Source organism: Pollachius pollachius (assembly GCF_949987615.1).
Source record: "Pollachius pollachius genome assembly, chromosome: 2".
NCBI lineage: Eukaryota > Metazoa > Chordata > Actinopteri > Gadiformes > Gadidae > Pollachius > Pollachius pollachius.
In genome coordinates, this window is record NC_136935.1 from 36,321,180 (window position 1) to 36,341,874 (window position 20,695).

Genomic DNA, 20,695 nt, shown 5'->3' on the forward strand with positions numbered 1-20,695 from the left:
ATTGTAGCATCATAAGCGAGAGGTCGAAGCGATCGCAGTCGCATTGTTTACCGACCATGAAAGTATAAGTTAACTTCATAAATATGAAAGATTACTCCATATAACACCAACAACATAGTAAATGTATGTTGGCCTAGAAAACAATACAGTTCGATGTTATTGCTTAAGAAACAGATTCCATCCAACTATTTATGACAAATGCTATCAATAATTTATATACAAATAAATGGTTACATATCGATCAGCAACGAGGTTGGAGTAGCTTACCCACATACATATTTGTAATAGGCCTACACCAACATTGTTAACTGTCATACATAGCTAAACAAGCAAATGAAAAAATAAATACTAACAAAACTGAAATGTTTATTAGGCTATTAACAATATTATAAAAATGATACCGTAATGCACCCGTTCTTTGTCTTTGGATCTTTTGAAAAAGGGATCAATAAATGGTGAATCGCAATGATGAACGTGAGTCATTGAGCAGCAGCTGAACCAGTCTAAAAATCCCTTTATCACTAAAACACTTTTAGTGATAAAAAGTCACCACAGTGCCTAAAAACCATCAACGTCGTTCATGTTAAGTAAAAGAAAAAACCTCGGCCACGAGAAGTTAACGGAGCCGTGCACTAGGCCCTCTCGAATGCCGGGCCGAAACAACATTTGTTTCACTACGACTCCTTTCAGCTGCCCACCACTCCTTCTCCAGCAAAAAATAATATCATAAAACGGCTAATAAAACGCTTGAGGTGGCGTTTTGAAAAGAGAAAACTTACATTTTTTTATTACATGGCATAAAGATAAATATGATTGATATCCAGTAATTTTTTACGGAGACACATTCCTGTTCCCCACTTGTATTGGAGGGAACGGAGATATCTACTTCTGGGCCCCATGAATCGAGGGACCCGTCCACAGCCCACTTAAACATCTGCAATAACATGCTTGGCCGCTGAGCACTGGTGGATTGCGGAAGTATGCACTGTTTCTGGGGCCTTGCTCTATACGTAGTGACTGGTGCGTTCAATAGTATCCAGCTGCAGCCCCGGAGAACAACACCCTGGTGTGACGGAAGTGATTTATTTGTGAGACTGTCAATATGCTTATTATATTGAATAATATTCATGTTAACTCTCACTTACTTCCATGAACGAACTGCAGCAAATTTTTCAAAAAGGGCACGGTATTATTATATTCGAATTTGGCGAAAAGTAAATAAACCACTGCACGGCTTTAACATGAATATTACTCAATATTTTAAGCATATTGACAGTCAGAAAATGCAGATTTCCCTTTTTCTAGGTTTTAATAAAGATAAATGTATCAGATAATACACCTTAAAGTATTCATTTGGTGTATAGTCTAAGCAGTTTCTGTATTTAAATGCTTTACATTTTTTATAATTTTCTTTGTCACCGCAGACCAAATCTACATTTACAACTTGCCAACTTAACATAGAACTCAAAGCAAAACAATGTTTTCAGAATAGTTTATTAGTATATTTCTTTGAACTTTAACAGAAAACAAAAACAACATGAACACTATCTCAAGAGTGTGCTGTAACGAAATAACCTTCACATACAATTTGGATCCATTTTGTTACGTTTCTAAAACGAACCATGTTGTTCATACGACAGTATGCCCTGTTAACCCCTAGTGGAGTTTACATGTTGGCCTTTGTGCCACTGTCCCCATTGTGGCAGCCATCATTAAATAAATCATGCATACATTTATTTAATCTGGCACGTCACTGATGCTCTGGTTTTGGGCCTATGGCACCGTCCAGAGAGACCCCTAAAATGCTACCTCATCGTTTAAAAACCTCTGAGAATGTTTAGTTAAAAGTCTTGGGACAGTTCGATGGGGCTAAAAGCAGCCGCTTGTATACCTCTCCTCCCTTCCCTCACTCACACACCTCTATCTGCCCTCCAGGGCCTTGTCTCTGGCAATCACAGCCTCGTCAAACTTGATCATGAGGGTGGTGCCCTTGTGCCAGTGGACGGTGACCTTGGCGGGGAAGCCACTGTGGGTGAGGATGGCCTCCACCACCCCGCCTGTGAATGCAGCACAGTTCAAGCTGCTGTTATCCTTGGGTACTGAGATGTACAGGTTGACCAGGGGCTCCTTCTCTATGATGTAGTAGGTCTTGTCGTCGTCGTTGGCTTGCTCCAGCTTGTCAGCCTCTTTGCCGAAAAGGGACTTCCACACGGATACCTGTAGACAAAAGCCCTTTTAATATGTCATTCACACATACGTAAGTGCGTGCATGCATGCACGTCGACGGACCAACAAACAGACACTCCTTTACCTTGATGAAAAGAAGTATGTTCAATACTTTGGTTTCCCTCTTTCCGTTCTTCTCCCTCAGAACCAGGACGTCCAGCAGGCTGACCCCTACGCCCTGGCCCATCTCTGCCAGCCGAGCCTGGAGTTCGGACACGGAGTAGACTCTACTCTGACAATACTGCACCATCTCGGAGAACAGCAGAGCGAACGCGCTGACGCTCACTTCTGTTTTGGGTCGAGTAAGTGGTCGCTCTAGAATAGCGGACTTCCCTTTGGTGAACCGAGTCTCCATCTTCTATTAGAATAAACATAAGGATAAAGGGAAAAGAGAGGGATGAGGCGAAGCATCAGCAAAAACTAAATGTGCCAATTTGTTAACCGGGGGAATCATGCATTTTTAAAGGTTACGCGCAAATACAACAAGGGGTCAAATAAGCTGGCCACAGTTGCAAATATCGTCAACAATGCAATTTTTAGATTGCACAAGAGTAGAATCCACATTAATGCACAATACATTATACAAAAATAGATAGGTTTCATCCATGAATGTAGACCTACCAATGTTATCGTCTTGGTAGAAATGCTTCCTCTTCCGGGTGTTAACGTCATGTCGTCACATGTCACGTTCAAAAAGCCACGTGACGAAAATAACTGCGCCGTTATGAAACCTTTACACAACAGAAGAAAAAAAAATACAAAAACACCTTATTGTATAATCCAAAAATAAATTCTCAAATTACTACAATGAGAATGCATTCATATTTTGAACCAAATGTGGGATCCTACTTAGACTCACATTTTAGTATTTACCTAATATACAATTATGAAAATCTTACATTTGTGGCAGAGAACATAGCTTGGGTCTCACGTGTAACTACTGTTAATTATTATAGAAGCATGTCAAGCACAAACCACAGGTCCTAGAGTCAATTAACATTTCATTAGCTATGCTAGCATGTGTAACCTAGAAACAAGCTGTACCAGACTTTGTTTTCAGAATGGCACAACTCAACTTTGGTTTAATCAATATTTGGAAGCATCAGTGTACACAATACCCTCCCCTCGTGGGGGAACACAAGACCAAAATCACATACACAACACCACCCAACTATTTGTGTGGAGGGTTGAACGTTACAGAAAACGCGTCCAGGACGAACTCAAATCACCGGGGATGTCTAATCATTACGAGATTATTGTAGCTAGGCATAGGTTTATTTAAAAAAAAAAAGATCTCACCAAACTGTAATGGTGAGTGCTTTTTCAGAACATTATTTTTTTTAAACATCAATGTTTCGGGAACCTATTTCAAGAGATTCTTGACAGGTACGGGTAAATCAAGGACAACATGGCCTCGTTTTGGACATTCTGGCTGCTTCTGGCTGTATCATTTCAAGGCGCCCAAAGCCATCCTGCAGGTACATGGCATTCATTTTAATAATTAATTAAAAAAACTTTCCCCCCCTCATTCCAAATGTTAAATGAGCCACTGCTTCTCTATTATAATTACTTGAAGTCTTATGACAGTATTTTATTTAGAGAGCTGTGTTAACATATGGATTGGATTAATTTAATATCTAATTGCAGGTCGACGAGACCTAACAGTTTAATTATTTCTCCAATGACAGGATGTTTATTTTTTATTGTTTAATGGTAAGCTAAGGTTTCAACCTCCCACCTGCATATTGCTTGATGTCAAGGAACATTAATGACTAATAGGCAAGCTTCCCCTTTTGTAAACGATTACACAGTCGTTTATTCGCTCTCACTTTTTCTCCCATATAAGTACTTTTTTCTGGTCAGATTAGGACCATATTTGCGAATGCTTGGTACTGGTTGTATTTCTTAAAAAATGAGGATGTGTAAAGTTTTATATATAACAAATATATATATATTCACCAGGGAGTACACCTGGGCTTATGTACATTCCCCTAATTCTAAATTGCATAAGGTGTTTTTAGGTTTTTAATTCCTACTCTTATAAAACACAAAAGCAGCACCTTTTTACAAATTAAGGTAACGGTATTGTAGCGTTACCAGCTGTGCTGAGCGTAACCTCAAACCACACTCACTGGTTATTTATATAACGTTTCGGTTGTAAGAGGCCAGTTTCAACCGGCCACCTTATTATTTATTGAACGCTTCAGTGTGAACCGCCCAGCTGCTTATTGTTCATTGGTTCATTCCAATGTCAACTGCCCACCTTCTTATGTTTATTGGTTCGCTCCAGTGTCAACCACAGACCTGCTTATTGTTTATTGGTTCGCTCTAGTGTCAACTGCCCACCTTCTTATGTTTATTGGTTCACTTCAGTGTCAACCACCCACCTGCTTATTTTTCATTGGTTTCTTCCAGTGTCAACTCCCCACCTGCGCAGCATGGAGAGCTTCATCAGCGCCGTGGAGCAGGTGGAACAGTCCAACCCCACCCTGACCCCGCTGGCCCTGGTCCGAGCCTTACGGAGGATCGCAGGCCACGACGACCCGCTCACCGTGCACTACCTCGGCGCCTCCAACCAGCTCCCCAGCCTCTCGGCCACCCTGGACCAGGCCATCCTGAACGCCTCCTCCTTCAGCTTCTTCGACAAGGCCGTGCACCACATTGTGACGGACCAGGGGGAGGAGCGGGGCGTGGTGCTGGCCCCGGACGGCACCACAGTGGCCCTGGCTCCCCTGCTGCTGGGCATCGAGGCGGGGCTGAGGGCCCGGGAGGTGGAGGTGGAGGCGGAGGCAGAGCAGGAGGGGGGAGCGTCCAGCATGGCGGCCTTTGGGATCTTCCCCCTCACCCTGGGAAGGTCTCTGGGCCTGTCCTTCCTCAGCCTGCAGGACTTCTCCGCCGAACTGCGTCTCGGGCCTGGCGGCTGCTGGGACAGCGTGGAGCAGCCCAGGGTGTTCCGGCTGTCCCGGGCGCCCACCCTGGCCACCGACGCCCTGGTCAACGGGGGTATGGACGGGGCCATCCTGGGCACCTCCCTCGGCAACCTGTCGCGGGCCGCCCCACCGCCGCCACAGACCAGGCTCAGCGCCATGCTGAGGGGGTACTACGGCTACGTGCTGAGCGAGGGCCGCGGCCTGGAGGAGGTGAGGGGCCATGCCAGCGCCAAGCGGCGGGAGAGCTCCAGGAGCCTGCTGGAGCCACTGGACCCCGAGAGGCAGGTGATGGAGACGCTGGTGATGGTGTGGAAGCTGGAGAAGACGGAGTGGATCGCCCTGGACGACGGCGTTGAGGTGTCGGTGAAGGAGGGGCTGAAGGCCTTCACTCACATGTACTGGGGTAAGAGCTGCCCCTGCGATCCACCCCAGAGGTAAACAGTGGGGAATAACTACGGCAAGCATACAGGAGTGGTGTATATAAATGGTAAATATACCATTTATATACACTATTATATACACATATACACCACTCCTTAGTATATATATATATTTTTTTTTTTAAAAGAAATATATATAAAAGAGGACATGCAAATATGCCCACAATATAAAAAAAAAGAAACAAGAAATAAATGTTAGACTTACAGTGAGACAGGGTTTACCAACGAATCAATTATGGAGGTTTTGTCAAGATTACAAGTAAAAATTATTTACTTTGTCAAATTTTCTTTGTCAATAACGTTATAATGTAACACTTTTGGGGGTCTCTTCCACAAATGATTATCAACCCCTGGTTCTTGGTCAAAGGTCTTGCCATGTCTTTTGGCCAATGCATCGGGCCACCGGATTCCACCGCCACACCTGTCCTTTGTGTTTGTGCTAATCAACATCTCCAAATAATTGAGTCTCCCTACACAGGTGGGGAGTCCCACTTTTACCTTCCAGTGCCCAGACCACTCACCCTCACTAGTCTTGGGTCTTCCGTGTGCGCAGACTGCCCTCCCATTATCCCCCGGTGCCAGTGGGGAGCGGAGGACATCCGCAGCACTCACTCGCCTCTGTCCCTCCCGCTGCCCTACCTCTACATCCATCACACCTACCAGCCCTCGGCGCCCTGCCTGTCCTTCCCAGCCTGCTCCAGCGACATGAGGGCCATGCAGCGCTTCCATCAGGACGAGCGGGGCTGGAAAGACATCGGATACAGGTACGACCGTCCTTCATCGTTGATAGAAAGCACGTCTGGAACCGCTTGGTGAACATTGAGTGATTTGAGAGCCGTCCTATCACGGCACTTGATTTGGGTATTGAACAAAAGGGCCACTGTTGACATGAATTATAAAATACAAAACCCAACAGCATTCATATAGTTCAACACAACTATACTGCATCTATGTCTTGTGAAGAACATAATTGATGTATTTTTTTGTTATCCCCCTCCAAGCTTTGTGGTGGGCTCTGATGGCTATGTTTACGAGGGCAGAGGATGGCATAACCGCGGGGCGCACACTAGGGAGCACAATTCCGTCGGCTACGGCGTGGCGATCATCGGCAACTACATGTCCACTCTGCCTTCGCGCTACTCCATGGAGCTGCTGCGCCACCGTCTGGTACAGTGTGCGGTCGACGGGGGGAGACTGGCTGTAAACTATACTCTACTGGGACACCGTCAAGTGGTGAACACCTCCTGCCCCGGCGATGCCTTCTATTCGGAAATCAGTACCTGGGATCGCTTCGGGAAATGATGATCCAAAAGCAAAACCATTCACAAACATAATGTCCCTTATGTTACCTCACCATTGAAAACCATATGGTGATTTATATGATTGAGTAAATGTTTTCTCTGAGGTCTCCAAGTGGTTATCCTTTATATTCATGGTGATGGACTATGTTTTCAATTCAATTGCTAGCATTTTGTGTCTTCGTTTTAAGCTAACGTTTTAAACTAACTTCAAAAATAATTGACGTTACGGAAGGGTAGTCGATCAGGGAGAATTGATGCGGAAAAGAGGTAGGCTAACACTAGAAAGCATGCGGAGAGGTGTGAAAACTTGAAGTGCATAAATGGCAGACGAAGGTAATAATTTGTATTTTATAGGAAAAGTCTGGTTCACTTGAACCATAATGTCTTTATGAATTTAACGAATGACACGTCTAGGGAAATTGAGGTCTAGCCTATTAGTACCGAGACATGACGGTGGAAACAGCGCCATGATGATGAGATCTGGGAAATATACGACTCAGGTGATACTTTCGATCATAGCAGATATGAGTAGCCTACCGTCGATTTACTCAAGCTCCTCAATCATGAGTGATGGCAATGGATCTGGTCCATTTGGGAGGCAAAACGTTGTAGGCTACTTCTAAGTTGTTTCAGTGTAACAGTGCCACCCCATGGCCAATATTTGCTCACTACAATATTTTGTTCCTCTTTTTTAGTACACCCCCGGATAGAACTCAAGCCAGTACCCACTAGATGTTTATATAGGGAAAACTTACAAAGTGCAGGTTTAAAACATAGTATGAAATTTCCTTGCCGATGAGGATTCTGAGAGAATAAAAAAAATCAGATCAATCAGTCGATCTACCACCGGACAGTGGTAGAAACACAACCTTAGGAAATAGGACAGCAAGAGTCACCTCACCTGGACCAAGCGACTCAAATCTTGGTTGGGTTAATCCGAAATTTGCAGAAAAATGTATCTCACTTGACTTAAGAACAGCAGTTTAAGGGTTTGTTATGAACCTTATACGTTACAACTTAACAGTGGCTACTGGATAGGATTACCTACAGTCTTTTTATCAGTCTAAAACTACCCTGTCCATTTAAATAGTGTAAGTGGTTTGTGATTTGTGTGACTCTGTATGACTGCAGGAGACATCGCAGCCAAAAAGCCGGAGTAGCTGAAGGTTCGCACCTACAATAAAGTGGACGAAAATACCCCGGGAAAAGACAGTTCCAGCGTTGTTGTCCCAAGAGCACATTGGTACAAACAGCTGACCAGTTGTTAATAATTATATATAATATATATTATAAACTGAAGAAGGTCATTTTTCACAAACGTCAGTGGACGGTATAGCTTTAGTCATTGTAAGTAGTATGAGAATGATTCTTAAGCGACCTCAATTTAATGAACAAATATGAAAGAGTCACGTTCTCAATCATATACATATCAAGGCATCTATACATGTCAAATATGTAAGCAGTAGTTAGATGTAATGGATATAATGTTTTGTTTCCCGCACATAGACAGAATAATGTTTTTTAATTCTTGTAGGCCTCAATGGTTTTCATTTGACGAATTCTGGGCTTCTGAACAAAGAATGAAAGGCATTTCAGCCCCAGATCATAAAAAAAATCAATAACAATCATCATCCACATTTATAAGGCAATGTGTTAAACATCAAAAAACTAAAGTTTCGGAAAAATAAATATTGTCATGTTAGTAACTTATACAGTCCATGCATCAAAAATTACTTCTAGATGAAAATATGTGTAACCTGGGCTTATGACCCTCATGAGTCTACTGGAATGGGAAAATCGAACTCCTACATTGACTAGTGCGAGAGGAGCGCAATCGTACCATAACCTCCAAGGCCCAACATTCGATCCTATTAACAAAAATTACGTGCTTAAAAGATATGCCCTGCATATTGCATCGGCCTGCTGCAGCCTGCTATGCTATCGTGGTATGGCTTCAGTTGGCCTTGGTAGCAAGATCCCCTTGACTTCTAATACGATTCATAGCATGCTAATCCCCCTTCCCGCCTGACTGACCTTCCCCTCCCGCGAGTCAGTCAGTCAGTTAGTCTTCCCTTGTAGCGAGGGAGCAGCAGTGCTGTCTCAGCGCTAGCTTGGTCTGGAAGCCAAATGTGCAGCGCTGGCAATGGTAGGGCCACTCCCAGTTGTGTTTGCGACAGTGTGTGATGAGGTTGGAACTCTGGCTAAACGCCTTGCCACACACACGGCATACATGCGGCTTCTCACCTGCAAAGGGTGAAGAAACAGAAAGAAGGGAGTTGTGAAAAATTGTTTTCTGAATTTAACCTTCGATCTACCAGATGAGTCAGATACATTCCGAGCACGACCTGGGCAAGAAAGCAGCGTTATTAATAGTAATATTCATTGCGGTTTAAAGGTGGGTTGCTGGTCAATGAGTCATTTCAATATCGGATCCAGTAGAAATTCTGGGGGAAGATGGTAGAGAACTGCGACCGGAAACCAAAAGCAGAAAAGGCTGAGTTATGCCTTTTTTCAGGTTTCGTTGCAGAGATTTCTACCAAAAGGAAACTAATTTGCCCATGGATGGCACTGGCAACACAGTGACAGTTTTCACAGTGTTGATTTGAATCCTTTTTAAAGTTGACTAGTACTGGTCAAGTTTGTGCTTGCCAATTACGCACCTACAGATCCCAGCTTCCAGTAACAGGATTGTTCGAAACAAATCAAAGCGAAAGAAAGTGTAAGCCTGCTACTGCCAAAATATGAGCTAGTCCACCATCAGCCTTTATATACAAATCTAAACTTTAGATATGAACCTAAAGTCTGGACTCTGACGTCACATTTAACACGATGTGGACACAATTTTCAACTGGTGCCTCCTACGACAATTCATGACCCTATACTCACCAGTGTGGACGAAGGTGTGCTTCTTCATGTCCGACTTCTGGTGGAAGCGCTTCCCACAGTACTGGCAGGGGTAGGGCCTGACGTCGGAGTGGATGAGCAGATGAGTGGACAGAGTGGAGGAACGCTTGAAGACCTTTCCGCACACTGTACAACCAAAGGTTTTCTCCTACAATACAAACATGATGGATTAGGCGCATCTTATGTGACTTCAAAAAAGTTTTCCTTGTCATCCATGTGCAAGGTATATATACACTCAGAACGAGGTAGGGGTGGATGAAACATTTCTACAGATAATTTTGAAGATTCATGAATTATAAATTATTTGTAAATTGAGTAGCACATAAGAAAATCAGTTTAAAGTATGAAATATGTATTTTGATTCTTGCCTGTCCCTTCACTATTTTCTCTGCTGTAGTAAAACACCTTTTACAATGGATCTCTTACCCAATTCTCATATAAGTTAGTTTCCGGATTGGAGGCTCCACTCCAGTGAACTAACTTATTGAGTTGTGTGGATCTCCACTGTGGAACTCAAGGGTACTCCACTGTGGAGTTGTTTAGTTCCTCAGATAAGCAATTATTATTGATTTTATTGGCCTTTCCCTTTCCATCTGTTAAAAAAATGCTAAAGCTAAAACAAATATTTTTCATTGAAACCTTTAAATCAAGTGTGTACGGTAATTTGATTGGGACATACCATTGGCGAGATCGGGGCTAATCTGTTACTCCCACCAGAAGTTGAATCATATCTACTTTCAGAACTGCAGGTGTCAGTATCTACACAATTTGAAACAAAGAAAATGTGAATTTCATCAGATATGAGCCATTAGAAACAATATATATGACATTATATTTTTTTGAAAACTGCTGGAGGGTGCAGCTTTTTTATAATTGTAAAGGCCCGAAGCCAATACGCTTCAAACTGGTCTTGTCTCGTTACTAAAAAGCACTTTGAATAACCACTGTGTCTGATACTGTGCTACACAAATAAATTTGACTTTGACTTTTGACTTTGACTTACAAACACACGATTTAGCTAACTAAGAAATAAATGACAAACCAATCAGCTGATTAACTAATCAATACACAATGTCTTTCAATTGAATCCAAAACAAACCATATAAAAGTATCTCTCTTACTGGATGTCTTGGAGCCGAGTGGCTGTAACGCAGTGTGGGGCTTTGGCAGCAAGGAGGAGCAGATCCCAATGTGATCTCTGTGTATTATTGTTGAGGAGCTTTCCAAGGCGCTGTCCCAGCGCCTAGGTTGTCGCAGGCGGCCCTGGGACAACCTCTGGCCAGAGCTTCTCAAAGTGGCTCGCTGGTGGTTCAGGTCCCTTCGCTTCACCAGGAAAGAACGAGGCATTCTCCGAGCCTTACAGTGATTAACCTGCGGATGTGGTGCTGTAGAAAGAGATAGTGACCGTAAATCGTAATTTTTATAATAATTGCAAAAATAAGATGTTTGGCGTGATACCGATTCAATAGCAAAATATTAAATAAAAACATAAAATATTGCACTTGTGAGAATGTAAATCTGTCTATATTTGTATTAAGTATTTCAATAGATTAATAATAAGCATACACTTACCAAACTATAATTTATTCAAGCCTATGGAAAAATTCCATCAGCAAACGAATTTCACCATATTTTTCTGAAGTTGACTCAGAAGAGAACCGTAAGGTGAATAGTTAAAACAACAACTAAATCAATCACATCACCACTGCGAGGCTGGTATAATGTTTAGTTGAGCTCTGCATGTAGACCCCAATAATGATGAGAATGAGGAAGTGTAAAACTTAGCTCTTGGACCACAGTGCTTCCTCAATGCAACGTACCGCTGAACGCAACCGACTCCCTAAAAAAGTAACGACGAGTAACGACGCGGCTCAAAGACATAACAAAATGGCACGTATATGTTCTGAATAAATCGATCGAGCAGCCTTGGTGGGGAAGCATTACTGGGTGGGTCATTGTGGCGTGTGTGCGTGTGCGTATACTTGTGTACGTATGCTTGTGTGTGTGTGTGTGTGTGTGTTTGTTTGTGTGTTTGTTTGCAATGTTGCTCGTGTTGACAGAGTGTGAACACATTTTTGGATTACCAAAGAGTTAAGAAGTAAAAAAAACAACAGAAAAAGAAAGACCAACACGCCTCTACTTATTTTTCTATGTTTTTATTCATTCAACAGGTACAATGAAATACAATGACCATAAGGACACATTTTTACATTTTTGTCCCCTCTCCCCCTCTAAATATCCAACTCTTCCTTAGTAGTCAAGGCAATGATTAAACAATGGAGCATGTAAATGTATATATAGGCCTATGTATTGATATGAAATGACAGGTTGTGCATAAACGGTGAGTGCCTAATTTGTCCTGCAGTGTCTTTCATTAAACAATGTTATTAATCATAGGGTCCCAAATAGATATATAGTTGTACTCGATTTTCTCCCGGTAACAACATCATGAGGTCTTTGAGCCATAGAGAAGCGTTTGAGTAAAGGGTGACCTCCACTCTGACAATATTCCCCTACGTTGCTCATGAGGATGCAAAGGCCTTCCTGTCTCTTGATTTCTTCAAATTATTTGGTGACCTTGTCCTGGTGATCTCGAACCAATTAAAAAATGCCTATTTCCTTACCTATTTCATAAACCTCTATTTCTACATCTGAATGATACCGAACTCTGATGACTCCCCTTCCATACAGAGCAGCCATGTTTATATTGAACCGTCTGCATAGTGCAACCATGACTTTTTATCGTCATTCAGGGTGCTAGAAGTCACCTCAGACTGCTTGGGGCTGACCCCTTTTGACGAGGATGAGTCAACGTTGTTGAAACAGAGAAATGGGTGAGATAGGAGACCTTCTCCATGGTATCTTCTCAGACTGGTTCACTCTGTCTCTAGATTAATCATAGTCAGCTCTGAGGACGGGTTGGCTGAATATCTCTGATCTTTACCATTAGATCACGATAGGAACCCGATGCCGTCCCCGTTCTGCAGTGAACGGGAGAAGGGGATGTGGCTGACATATCGGTGTACGAGGGGTGGGGGGGTCCTTTCAGGCCGAGGGCAGGCGCAGGTTTTTCCCAAAACCCTGCTTGGGTCGGAAAGGGGTGACAGGGGTTGTTAAGATATTTTTTACTCAAAATTGTAGGGTGGCCCTTAGATCCCCCAAGATGGCCTCAAAAAGAATTTAACACAACACTCCGATGCATCGCCTCTGCAAATGTGCAGTGTCAAAGTTTATTTTTGTGTCATGAAGGGGATACAGAACACTGAAAGTTTATTCCACTCCTTCATTTGTTATTTATATCGCTTTCACCGCCAGTTATATATACTGGTCAACAACATCTGCAGATCTGTAAGGGAGTGGAAACATGGTGGATGTCGAATCTCTGTGTCATGTAGAGTACATCACTGTACTGATCAGACTGTCTTTGTTTTGACCGTTTTAAACCAACAACCCATTATAAATGCATGGACATGACATCGTCTTAAGTCTGTTGTTGTTTTGGTTTTGGTGAAACAAATTGCTGGCTGGACTAATACTGTTAATGCTTTTATAATCCTCATAGTTCCTTTTTGAGTCTCTACAAAGACGGATGTGGTGTTTTGCACCATTCTCCCACTGATGAACAATAGAAAAGGTGCAAAGTAACCTAATTAATTTAACTTTTTCATAGTCTAAAGAAAAATAAGGAATACTTAATGGTCCACAATAGTCCTCTACATCCTTTTGCTACAATACTTGGTGTAACCATTGCGATGACGTCAAGATTGTAGATTTAGACTCAACAAAACTTTCAGAGAGAACAGTATCACCAGTAGTTAACATTTCAGTTTACAGACGACTATGTGAAAACCTTTTTGTACATAGTCAAAAAGGTGTGCCCCAAATATTCCAGTACAACTCTGGCCCATGGATGGCACTGGTAATGATGTCAAACCTTTGAGAGTACATTGAGGTAAAGGGTGAGCAACTGAATGTGTACAATTAGAACTGCGTTCTGGAGCAAAATGTGTTTGTCCACAAGCTGATCTGCACATGTGTGTATTCAGGAGGAAAGACATAGTCCCTTTCATTAGACAAACAGTTATGAGAAATAAACAAAACAGTGTTCACTCATCATTAACAAATGTCAATTTGCTCGATCACAGTTTATCCAGGTGTTGTGTTTTGCTTCTTGTAAAGAGCACCATGACTGTACGGCAGTAGAACACGTGTCTACATAAGGGCTGATCTCAGCCTTGCGGCAAAATAATAGATTGAGTTAAAAACCTAAAGGATTAAACTCAATCTTTGGTCAAAAGTCAACATGAATCGTAATTTCATTTTCACGAATTCTGAACACCTTGGTTCAGATTCAATGACGCTTACATTTACGCAGAGTACAGACAAACAACAGACCTTGACTATAATCAACTACCATTCAGCCACTGTATTGAGATCAATAAATATAGGTAATAAAATGTAGGTTCCTATCTGATAGTAAACCCAGGAGGAGTTTTGTTAATATTGCATTGACTAGTGGGGGTGACCAAAAGATAGTGGTTATGTGTAATCCTAAAAGCCAACATCCTCTTTAGCATAGTGGTTGGTTTAACTGGAATAGTAGTTTCCTTATTTCCCTAGAGTATTGTGTACTTCTCTAAACCGCAACCAGAGTCAGTTACAAACCTGTTGTTCAATGGTGGGTGCAGATTCATTTCATCATTTTTGCCTGTTATCATTAATCATGTTATCATTAATCCTAACAACGTTCCCTTTTTAACAAGATCATCCGAGATTTCACAGATTTGTTGACAAACTTTCTCCACAAATTGCATCTTCAATAAACCTTAAACAACCCTGGATTGACAGTGATAGGTATATATTCATTGATATTATTTTTTCCTGCGACCCCCTAACAATATGTATGTTCTCTGTTATCTATGCGTTTATATGCATTACATCCTACTCTATAAAGATTATGTTGATGCATGATATGTTGACATATTGTAACGCACACACTCACACCCATGACATGTCAGAGTAGACTAATCATTAGATTAGGGGTCTCCATATTTTTAGTTCTGTAGTTGGTTCCGGGGGAACTTTTCTGCCTCAAACTGAGAGACCACAAAAAAGTACAAATCATAGCAGCACACTATCTGTTACCATAACATGGGTTTCCATGGTAACCCTGCAAACAGCAGTCTCTTGTGGACCAATTGGCACAAAGGACAGAGGGGGGTGACCCAATGCGTTGCCCCCCCTGCCATCGTAGGTATATAATATTTCATACAGATATATAGATATAAAAAATAAAACATATCAAAATAAATTACAACATATAAATACCTGAAAAAAAGAAAACAAAAGAAATCAAAACATTTGGCAACATTAACTTTTTCTTTGTTGTTATTGTAATATGTGTCATATTGGATATTTTTGACATGCATCATTGTAGTAATTTGCTTGCCTTTTTTTCCCATTTGCCAGGCATGGACACAGACAACACTTTAAGCATGGTAAAGTATAAATTACTTCTTTATAAATGCCATCTAATGACATCTCTATGATATCAAGTATGCCCTCCCTCATTCTCTCCATCTCTCTGACTCAGGTTCAGTCGGCTTGGTAAAAGGAAAGAGTGATAGCAAGAAAGGGAAAAATAGCTAAAAAGAGAGATAGGGAAAGAGAGATAGCGAGAGATAGTGAAACAGAGAAATAGAGAAAGAGAGAGAGAAAGAGAAAAAGAGACAGTAAAAGAGAGAGGCCTATCGAAAGAGATAGTGAAGGAGAGAGAGAGAGAGAGAGAGAGCGAGAGAGAGAGAGATTTGAGACTATTAACAAATGGCATGTTCAAAATACTTCCGTCGTACATGTAATCAAGTCCATTTATCCACATCCTCCTCATGATCCGATTCGACAGTAACAGCTTCATCGGTCCATCTGGTGGGTTGAACCAATCAACCCACAACGCCTGATGAGTGCGTTTGTGTACGAGTTTGTTTCCCCATGGTCTCATGGCGGGCCGTGTGTTCGTCCTTCGGTGTGGACAAAGCACCAGAATAGAGACAAAGTCAGGTCCTTTCCCTGGTTCAGCTGTACACAGTGTATGAGAGAGAATGTGAGTGTGTGTGTGTGTGTGTGTGTGTGTGTGTATGTGTGTGTGTGTGTGTGCGTGTGTGTGTGTGTGTGTGTGAGTGTGTGTGTGTGTTTAGGAGAGCAGGACCAGAAGACGGAGCTGAAGTGACGGAGGGTGTTGCATGGGTGGGACGGCAATGCTACGTCTACATCTCTGGGCGGTAGAAGCTTCTCTAGGAGGAGTTGGAGGAGCAGGAGGAGGAGGAAGAGGAGGACTAGGAGGAAGAGGAGGTGGAGGAAGGGGGGGTTAAGGGCAGGGAAGACAAGCCCTTGACTTCTATCATTGGGGTATCCCCCCCCCCCCCCCGCTCCCCGCATCATAAGCTTGATGGTCCATTGTTGTCAGAAAGCCCGTCCAACACTTTCCGTGCCACTCAATGGGGGCGACGGAACAATAGACTGCAGACAGCGCCAACCCCAGCATGCATCGCTGCTTGATCACCTGATGAGAAACCCCCCCCTTCCATCAGTAAATGACCGGTCGTGTGTGTGTGTGTATGTGTGTGTCAGAGTCAAAACCAAAGTGGATGAAGGTTGAGGAAAACGCCAACCACACATTCCACAGTCAATGCTGGCCAGGTTGAGTCTACTCCTAACCCCCCCCCCCCGGCCCTCTCTCAGTTGTCCAGGGCCTCCGCGGCACACATCATGTTGCCGTACAGATGCTGCTGGGGATCCGTGGCGGTGGTCCCGATCCGCGAACACCGCTCCTCCACCTCACTGTCGGTGCTGCCCTCGCTGTCCAGGGGGTGGGGGTCGTGGGCGGAGGGCAGCGGGGGGAACAGGGCGTTGGGCGGGACGGGGCTGGCCAGCAGCTCGTCGTCCGAGCTCAGGAAGTCCCCCTCGGCCGAGGCCGGGCTGGCCAGGCCCATCAGGTCCTGGTGGTGGTGGTGGAGGTGGTGGTGGTGGTGGTGGTAGTTGGTGCCTCCAACGCCGCCACCACAGGGGGCCTTGAGTCCACGCAGCTGCCTGACCTGTGGTTGGGGGCAGGTTGGTCGAAAGGTCATAGGTCAGGAATAAGTTTGGTTTTTTGGGGGTATTTTCCTTCATGAATCTGGATCGAAGGAGCTGTTGTAGGGATGTATGTTTCGGCACTGGGGCTTGGGCTGTTGTAGGAGGGTAATGTACTGCAGTGGGGCTGTTGTATTAGGGTAATGTACTGCAGTGGGGCTGTTGTATTAGGGTAATGTACTGCAGTGGGGCTGTTGCATTAGGGTAATGTACTGCAGTGGGGCTGTTGTATTAGGGTAATGTACTGCAGTGGGGCTGTTGCATTAGGGTAATGTACTGCAGTGGGGCTGTTGTATTAGGGTAATGTACTGCAGTGGGGCTGTTGTATTAGGGTAATGTACTGCAGTGGGGCTGTTGTATTAGGGTAATGTACTGCAGTGGGGCTGTTGTAGGAGGGTAATGCACTGCAGTGGGGCTGTTGTATTAGGGTAATGTACTGCAGTGGGGCTGTTGTATTAGGGTAATGTACTGCAGTGGGGCTGTTGCATTAGGGTAATGTACTGCAGTGGGGCTGTTGCATTAGGGTAATGTACTGCAGTGGGGCTGTTGCATTAGGGTAATGTACTGCAGTGGGGCTGTTGCATTAGGGTAATGTACTGCAGTGGGGCTGTTGCATTAGGGTAATGTACTGCAGTGGGGCTGTTGCATTAGGGTAATGTACTGCAGTGGGGCTGTTGCATTAGGGTAATGTACTGCAGTGGGGCTGTTGCATTAGGGTAATGTACTGCAGTGGGGCTGTTGCATTAGGGTAATGTACTGCAGTGGGGCTGTTGCATTAGGGTAATGTACTGCAGTGGGGCTGTTGCATTAGGGTAATGTACTGCAGTGGGGCTGTTGCATTAGGGTAATGTACTGCAGTGGGGCTGTTGCATTAGGGTAATGTACTGCAGTGGGGCTATTGTATTAGGGTAATGTACTGCAGTGGGGCTGTTGTATTAGGGTAATGTACTGCAGTGGGGCTGTTGTATTAGGGTAATGTACTGCAGTGGGGCTGTTGTATTAGGGTAATGTACTGCAGTGGGGCTGTTGTATTAGGGTAATGTACTTCAGTGGGGCTGTTGGATTAGGGTAATGTACTGCAGTGGGGCAGAGGATGTTGTGGAAGTAGGATGTTTGGGTGGGTATGGACTTCCATATTCTTCTGGAGGAGAGCGGACTTTACTTTTGCCCTGATAAAAGTGTGTTTGCGGTGGAGGGATTCTATTGATGGAAAGGGGAAATTAAATTTGATGGCTGGTTGATGGTGCTTTGGTACCAGGCCCCTGTGGTTTGGTCTGGCCGGTACAGGTTGGGTATTATAGTTATTTAGTTTGTATAAATAAAGATAAATGCACAGGCCACAAAAGTATACTTGAAATACCAATATGTTTTTGTTAAACAGCCACATAGATACAAATATATTGAGACTTAAAATATAGAATATAAAATATAGAATAACGTTATAAATATACAAAGGGTGCCTTCCCTTTCTAAATGATAAATTCAAACTTTCTTTCTGTATTTTTTTGTATTGTCTAGGGATTTTTGTGTGATCGCGTTCCCTGCATCAGAGCTTCATCAGTTATTTGGAGCATGAATATATGTGGAACATCCAGTGTCTTTACAACTTCAAACACCTTAGCTCAACACACCGCCACAGTAGCACTATGCTGCAATACATTTTGCGTTCAGCTTCAATGTCGGAGGACGTTCCAAGAGAGCGATCAATATTGTATAAGTGGTCGAAGGTGGGGAACTCTGCCTACATGGGCCCCCCACTTACCGTGGGGGAACTAGCCTCCAGTGGTGGGGTAGTGGTTAGGCTGCCAGAGACCTCAAGAACTCCCAGCTTTCAGTGAGGTGAAAGATCTGGAGCTTGGTGTCTCCTTAGTATTTCTGTTGTCACGCCCTCTGGTATTTAATGTCTTCTCGCTGCCACGTAGTCCAAATTTCTTAAAATGGATACAATTCAAGACAACGCTACAGTTGTTCATAATTCATATTTGTATTTGATTAAATCAATCAAATATCCCAGGATTGATAATAAATTACAAACAATAAAGCAAGGATCGAGTATCTGTAACCATTTTATGACCTCACTAGAGAGAGAAAGCTGACTGATTCAGGAAGGTATCTTAACAGCGCACATTTGGACAATTTCCAGGTTTCGATAACAAGGCCCACACGCCTTTCGTTTCCTTTCAATTCATTACATATTTTGCACATTGTCCACTTTTTTATGTCTTCTGAGCAAACTTTCCAGACATTTTCAAGACCTTGACCCAAATGTCCATACCCTTCCAGGTCTGGTAAACAGAAAGGAATAATTCCCTACTTTTCCAGTCTCTCAAGTCCTGTAAAAGCATCTTGTATACAGATTCACGTATAGCAGCCTTAATTGAGCTGGAGTTGCAGTTGAGAAACACTTCTGACGTGTAAGCAAACATCTCTCTCTACTTTAGCGGTTTATCTGTTTCACCATCAGCTCAACAGACGTGCACAGACAGTATGAAGCAAAATGGTACTGCCTGACAAAACCACTATGGCCTTTCTCCCCTCACACTTTGTGTGAGGGGAGAAAGGCCATAGTGGTATGTGTGTGTGTGTGTGTGTGTGTGTGTGTGTGTGTGTGTGTGTGTGTGTGTGTGTGTGTGTGTGTGTGTGTGTGTGTGCGCGTAACGTATGCGAGTGCATGTGTTGTTCTAGTTAAATGCACCACACAAAGTGATGTCGGAATCTCAGTGGGCAAGTCCCCCCCCGATAAGGAGAGAGAGAGAGTGAGAGAGAGAGAGAGAGAGAGAGAGAGAGAGAGCGAAAGAGAGAGAGAGAGAGAAAGAGAGAGAGAGACAGAGAGGGACTTGAGAGAGAAAGAATGAATACAAGAGAGCTAGAGAAAATGAGAGCGAGTGAAAGACAGAATGAGAAAGAGATAGAAAGATTGCGTGTGTTTGTGAGGAGGCTAGTGTGAGAAACCCGTTTTCAGATTTTCAGATGTTGCATCCAAATCACACAGAGGGCTGAATCACTATCGGTCTACCAACACAGACAGCGTGCGGGGCTACACCCACTGCGACCTTCGCCTGCGTTCACCTCAGTCTGTGGGGGGGTTGTGATTTAAAAGCAGAGCTGGAGGTTGAAGATAAAGAAGAGGAGGAAGAGGAGGAGGAAATACCCTGTATGAAGAGCAGACACAACTGTCATTCCGCCATCCAGTCTCACCGCACCACCACGCGTCTCTCCCTCGCTCTCTCTCTCTCTCTCTTCCCCTCTCTCTGAATGAGCCAACCTCCCAGGTCGTATTGGTGTTAGCATGCTAGGCTAACGTTTGGCTTCAGGTGATTAGCCTGCGGATCGGGGGGGGATGGGAATGTGTCAGAAAAACGTTTGTCACTGTGGCGACATGAAAATGTGTTCTCACAGCTGGGGGGGGGGGGGGGGCACTGGAAGTGGTGTGTGTTGAAACCCAGTATGTGGCTGAGCTACTGCTACTGTGGTTAAGAAGGCAGTGAGCTAAAGGTAACTGTTTGCCTCTGTATGTGTATATGTGTTTGTCTCAGTGGTCTAAGTGGACTGAGCCCTGCACGTATGCCGTGTGTGTGAGTGTGTGTCTGTGTGTGTGTGTGTGTGTGTGTGTGTGTGTGTATGTGCGTGGGCCTGAGTTGTCTGAATGGTCAAAGCAATCCATATCTAGCACATTTAACCAAAATCTAAATTAAATGTTTAGTGGTTTATAGTATAGTAGAGTGTTAGAAAAACTCTCTTTTCCATCTTAATTTATTGATCATTA

At 43.6% G+C, this 20,695-nt stretch overlaps 4 protein-coding genes across 4 annotated transcripts in view; 1 reads left to right on the forward strand and 3 right to left on the reverse strand.

Moving 5' to 3' along the window:
* Positions 1-1,477: 1,477 nt before the first annotated feature.
* Positions 1,478-2,898, reverse strand: trappc5 (trafficking protein particle complex subunit 5; the record flags this gene model as incomplete). Its single annotated transcript, XM_079728861.1, has 3 exons — positions 1,478-2,217; positions 2,312-2,584; positions 2,848-2,898. The coding sequence occupies 3 exons, from the start codon at positions 2,896-2,898 to the stop codon at positions 1,921-1,923; spliced, it is 621 nt and encodes a 206-aa protein (XP_079584987.1). The 3' UTR covers positions 1,478-1,920.
* Positions 2,899-4,664: 1,766 nt separating this feature from the next.
* Positions 4,665-6,898, forward strand: LOC307071346 (N-acetylmuramoyl-L-alanine amidase-like; the record flags this gene model as incomplete). Its single annotated transcript, XM_079730332.1, has 3 exons — positions 4,665-5,559; positions 6,150-6,360; positions 6,598-6,898. 3 exons carry the CDS (start codon positions 4,665-4,667, stop codon positions 6,896-6,898), a joined length of 1,407 nt encoding a protein of 468 aa, XP_079586458.1.
* A 1,382-nt stretch (positions 6,899-8,280) lies between these two features.
* Positions 8,281-11,547, reverse strand: LOC307092055 (uncharacterized protein). The gene is made up of 5 exons (XM_079758933.1): positions 11,374-11,547; positions 10,923-11,186; positions 10,481-10,560; positions 9,784-9,949; positions 8,281-9,141 (listed from the first exon to the last, which is right to left on the reverse strand). Exons 2-5 carry the CDS (start codon positions 11,146-11,148, stop codon positions 8,960-8,962), a joined length of 654 nt encoding a protein of 217 aa, XP_079615059.1. The 5' UTR covers positions 11,149-11,186; positions 11,374-11,547; the 3' UTR covers positions 8,281-8,959.
* Positions 11,548-16,535: 4,988 nt separating this feature from the next.
* evi5l (ecotropic viral integration site 5 like) overlaps positions 16,536-20,695 on the reverse strand; it is a gene marked incomplete at its 3' end in the record, with an annotated part of 31,508 nt that continues 27,348 nt past the window's right edge. The window contains exon 19 of the mRNA XM_079758932.1: positions 16,536-16,892. Coding sequence (XP_079615058.1) covers positions 16,536-16,892 — 357 coding nt within the window. The remainder of the gene's footprint in view (positions 16,893-20,695) is intronic.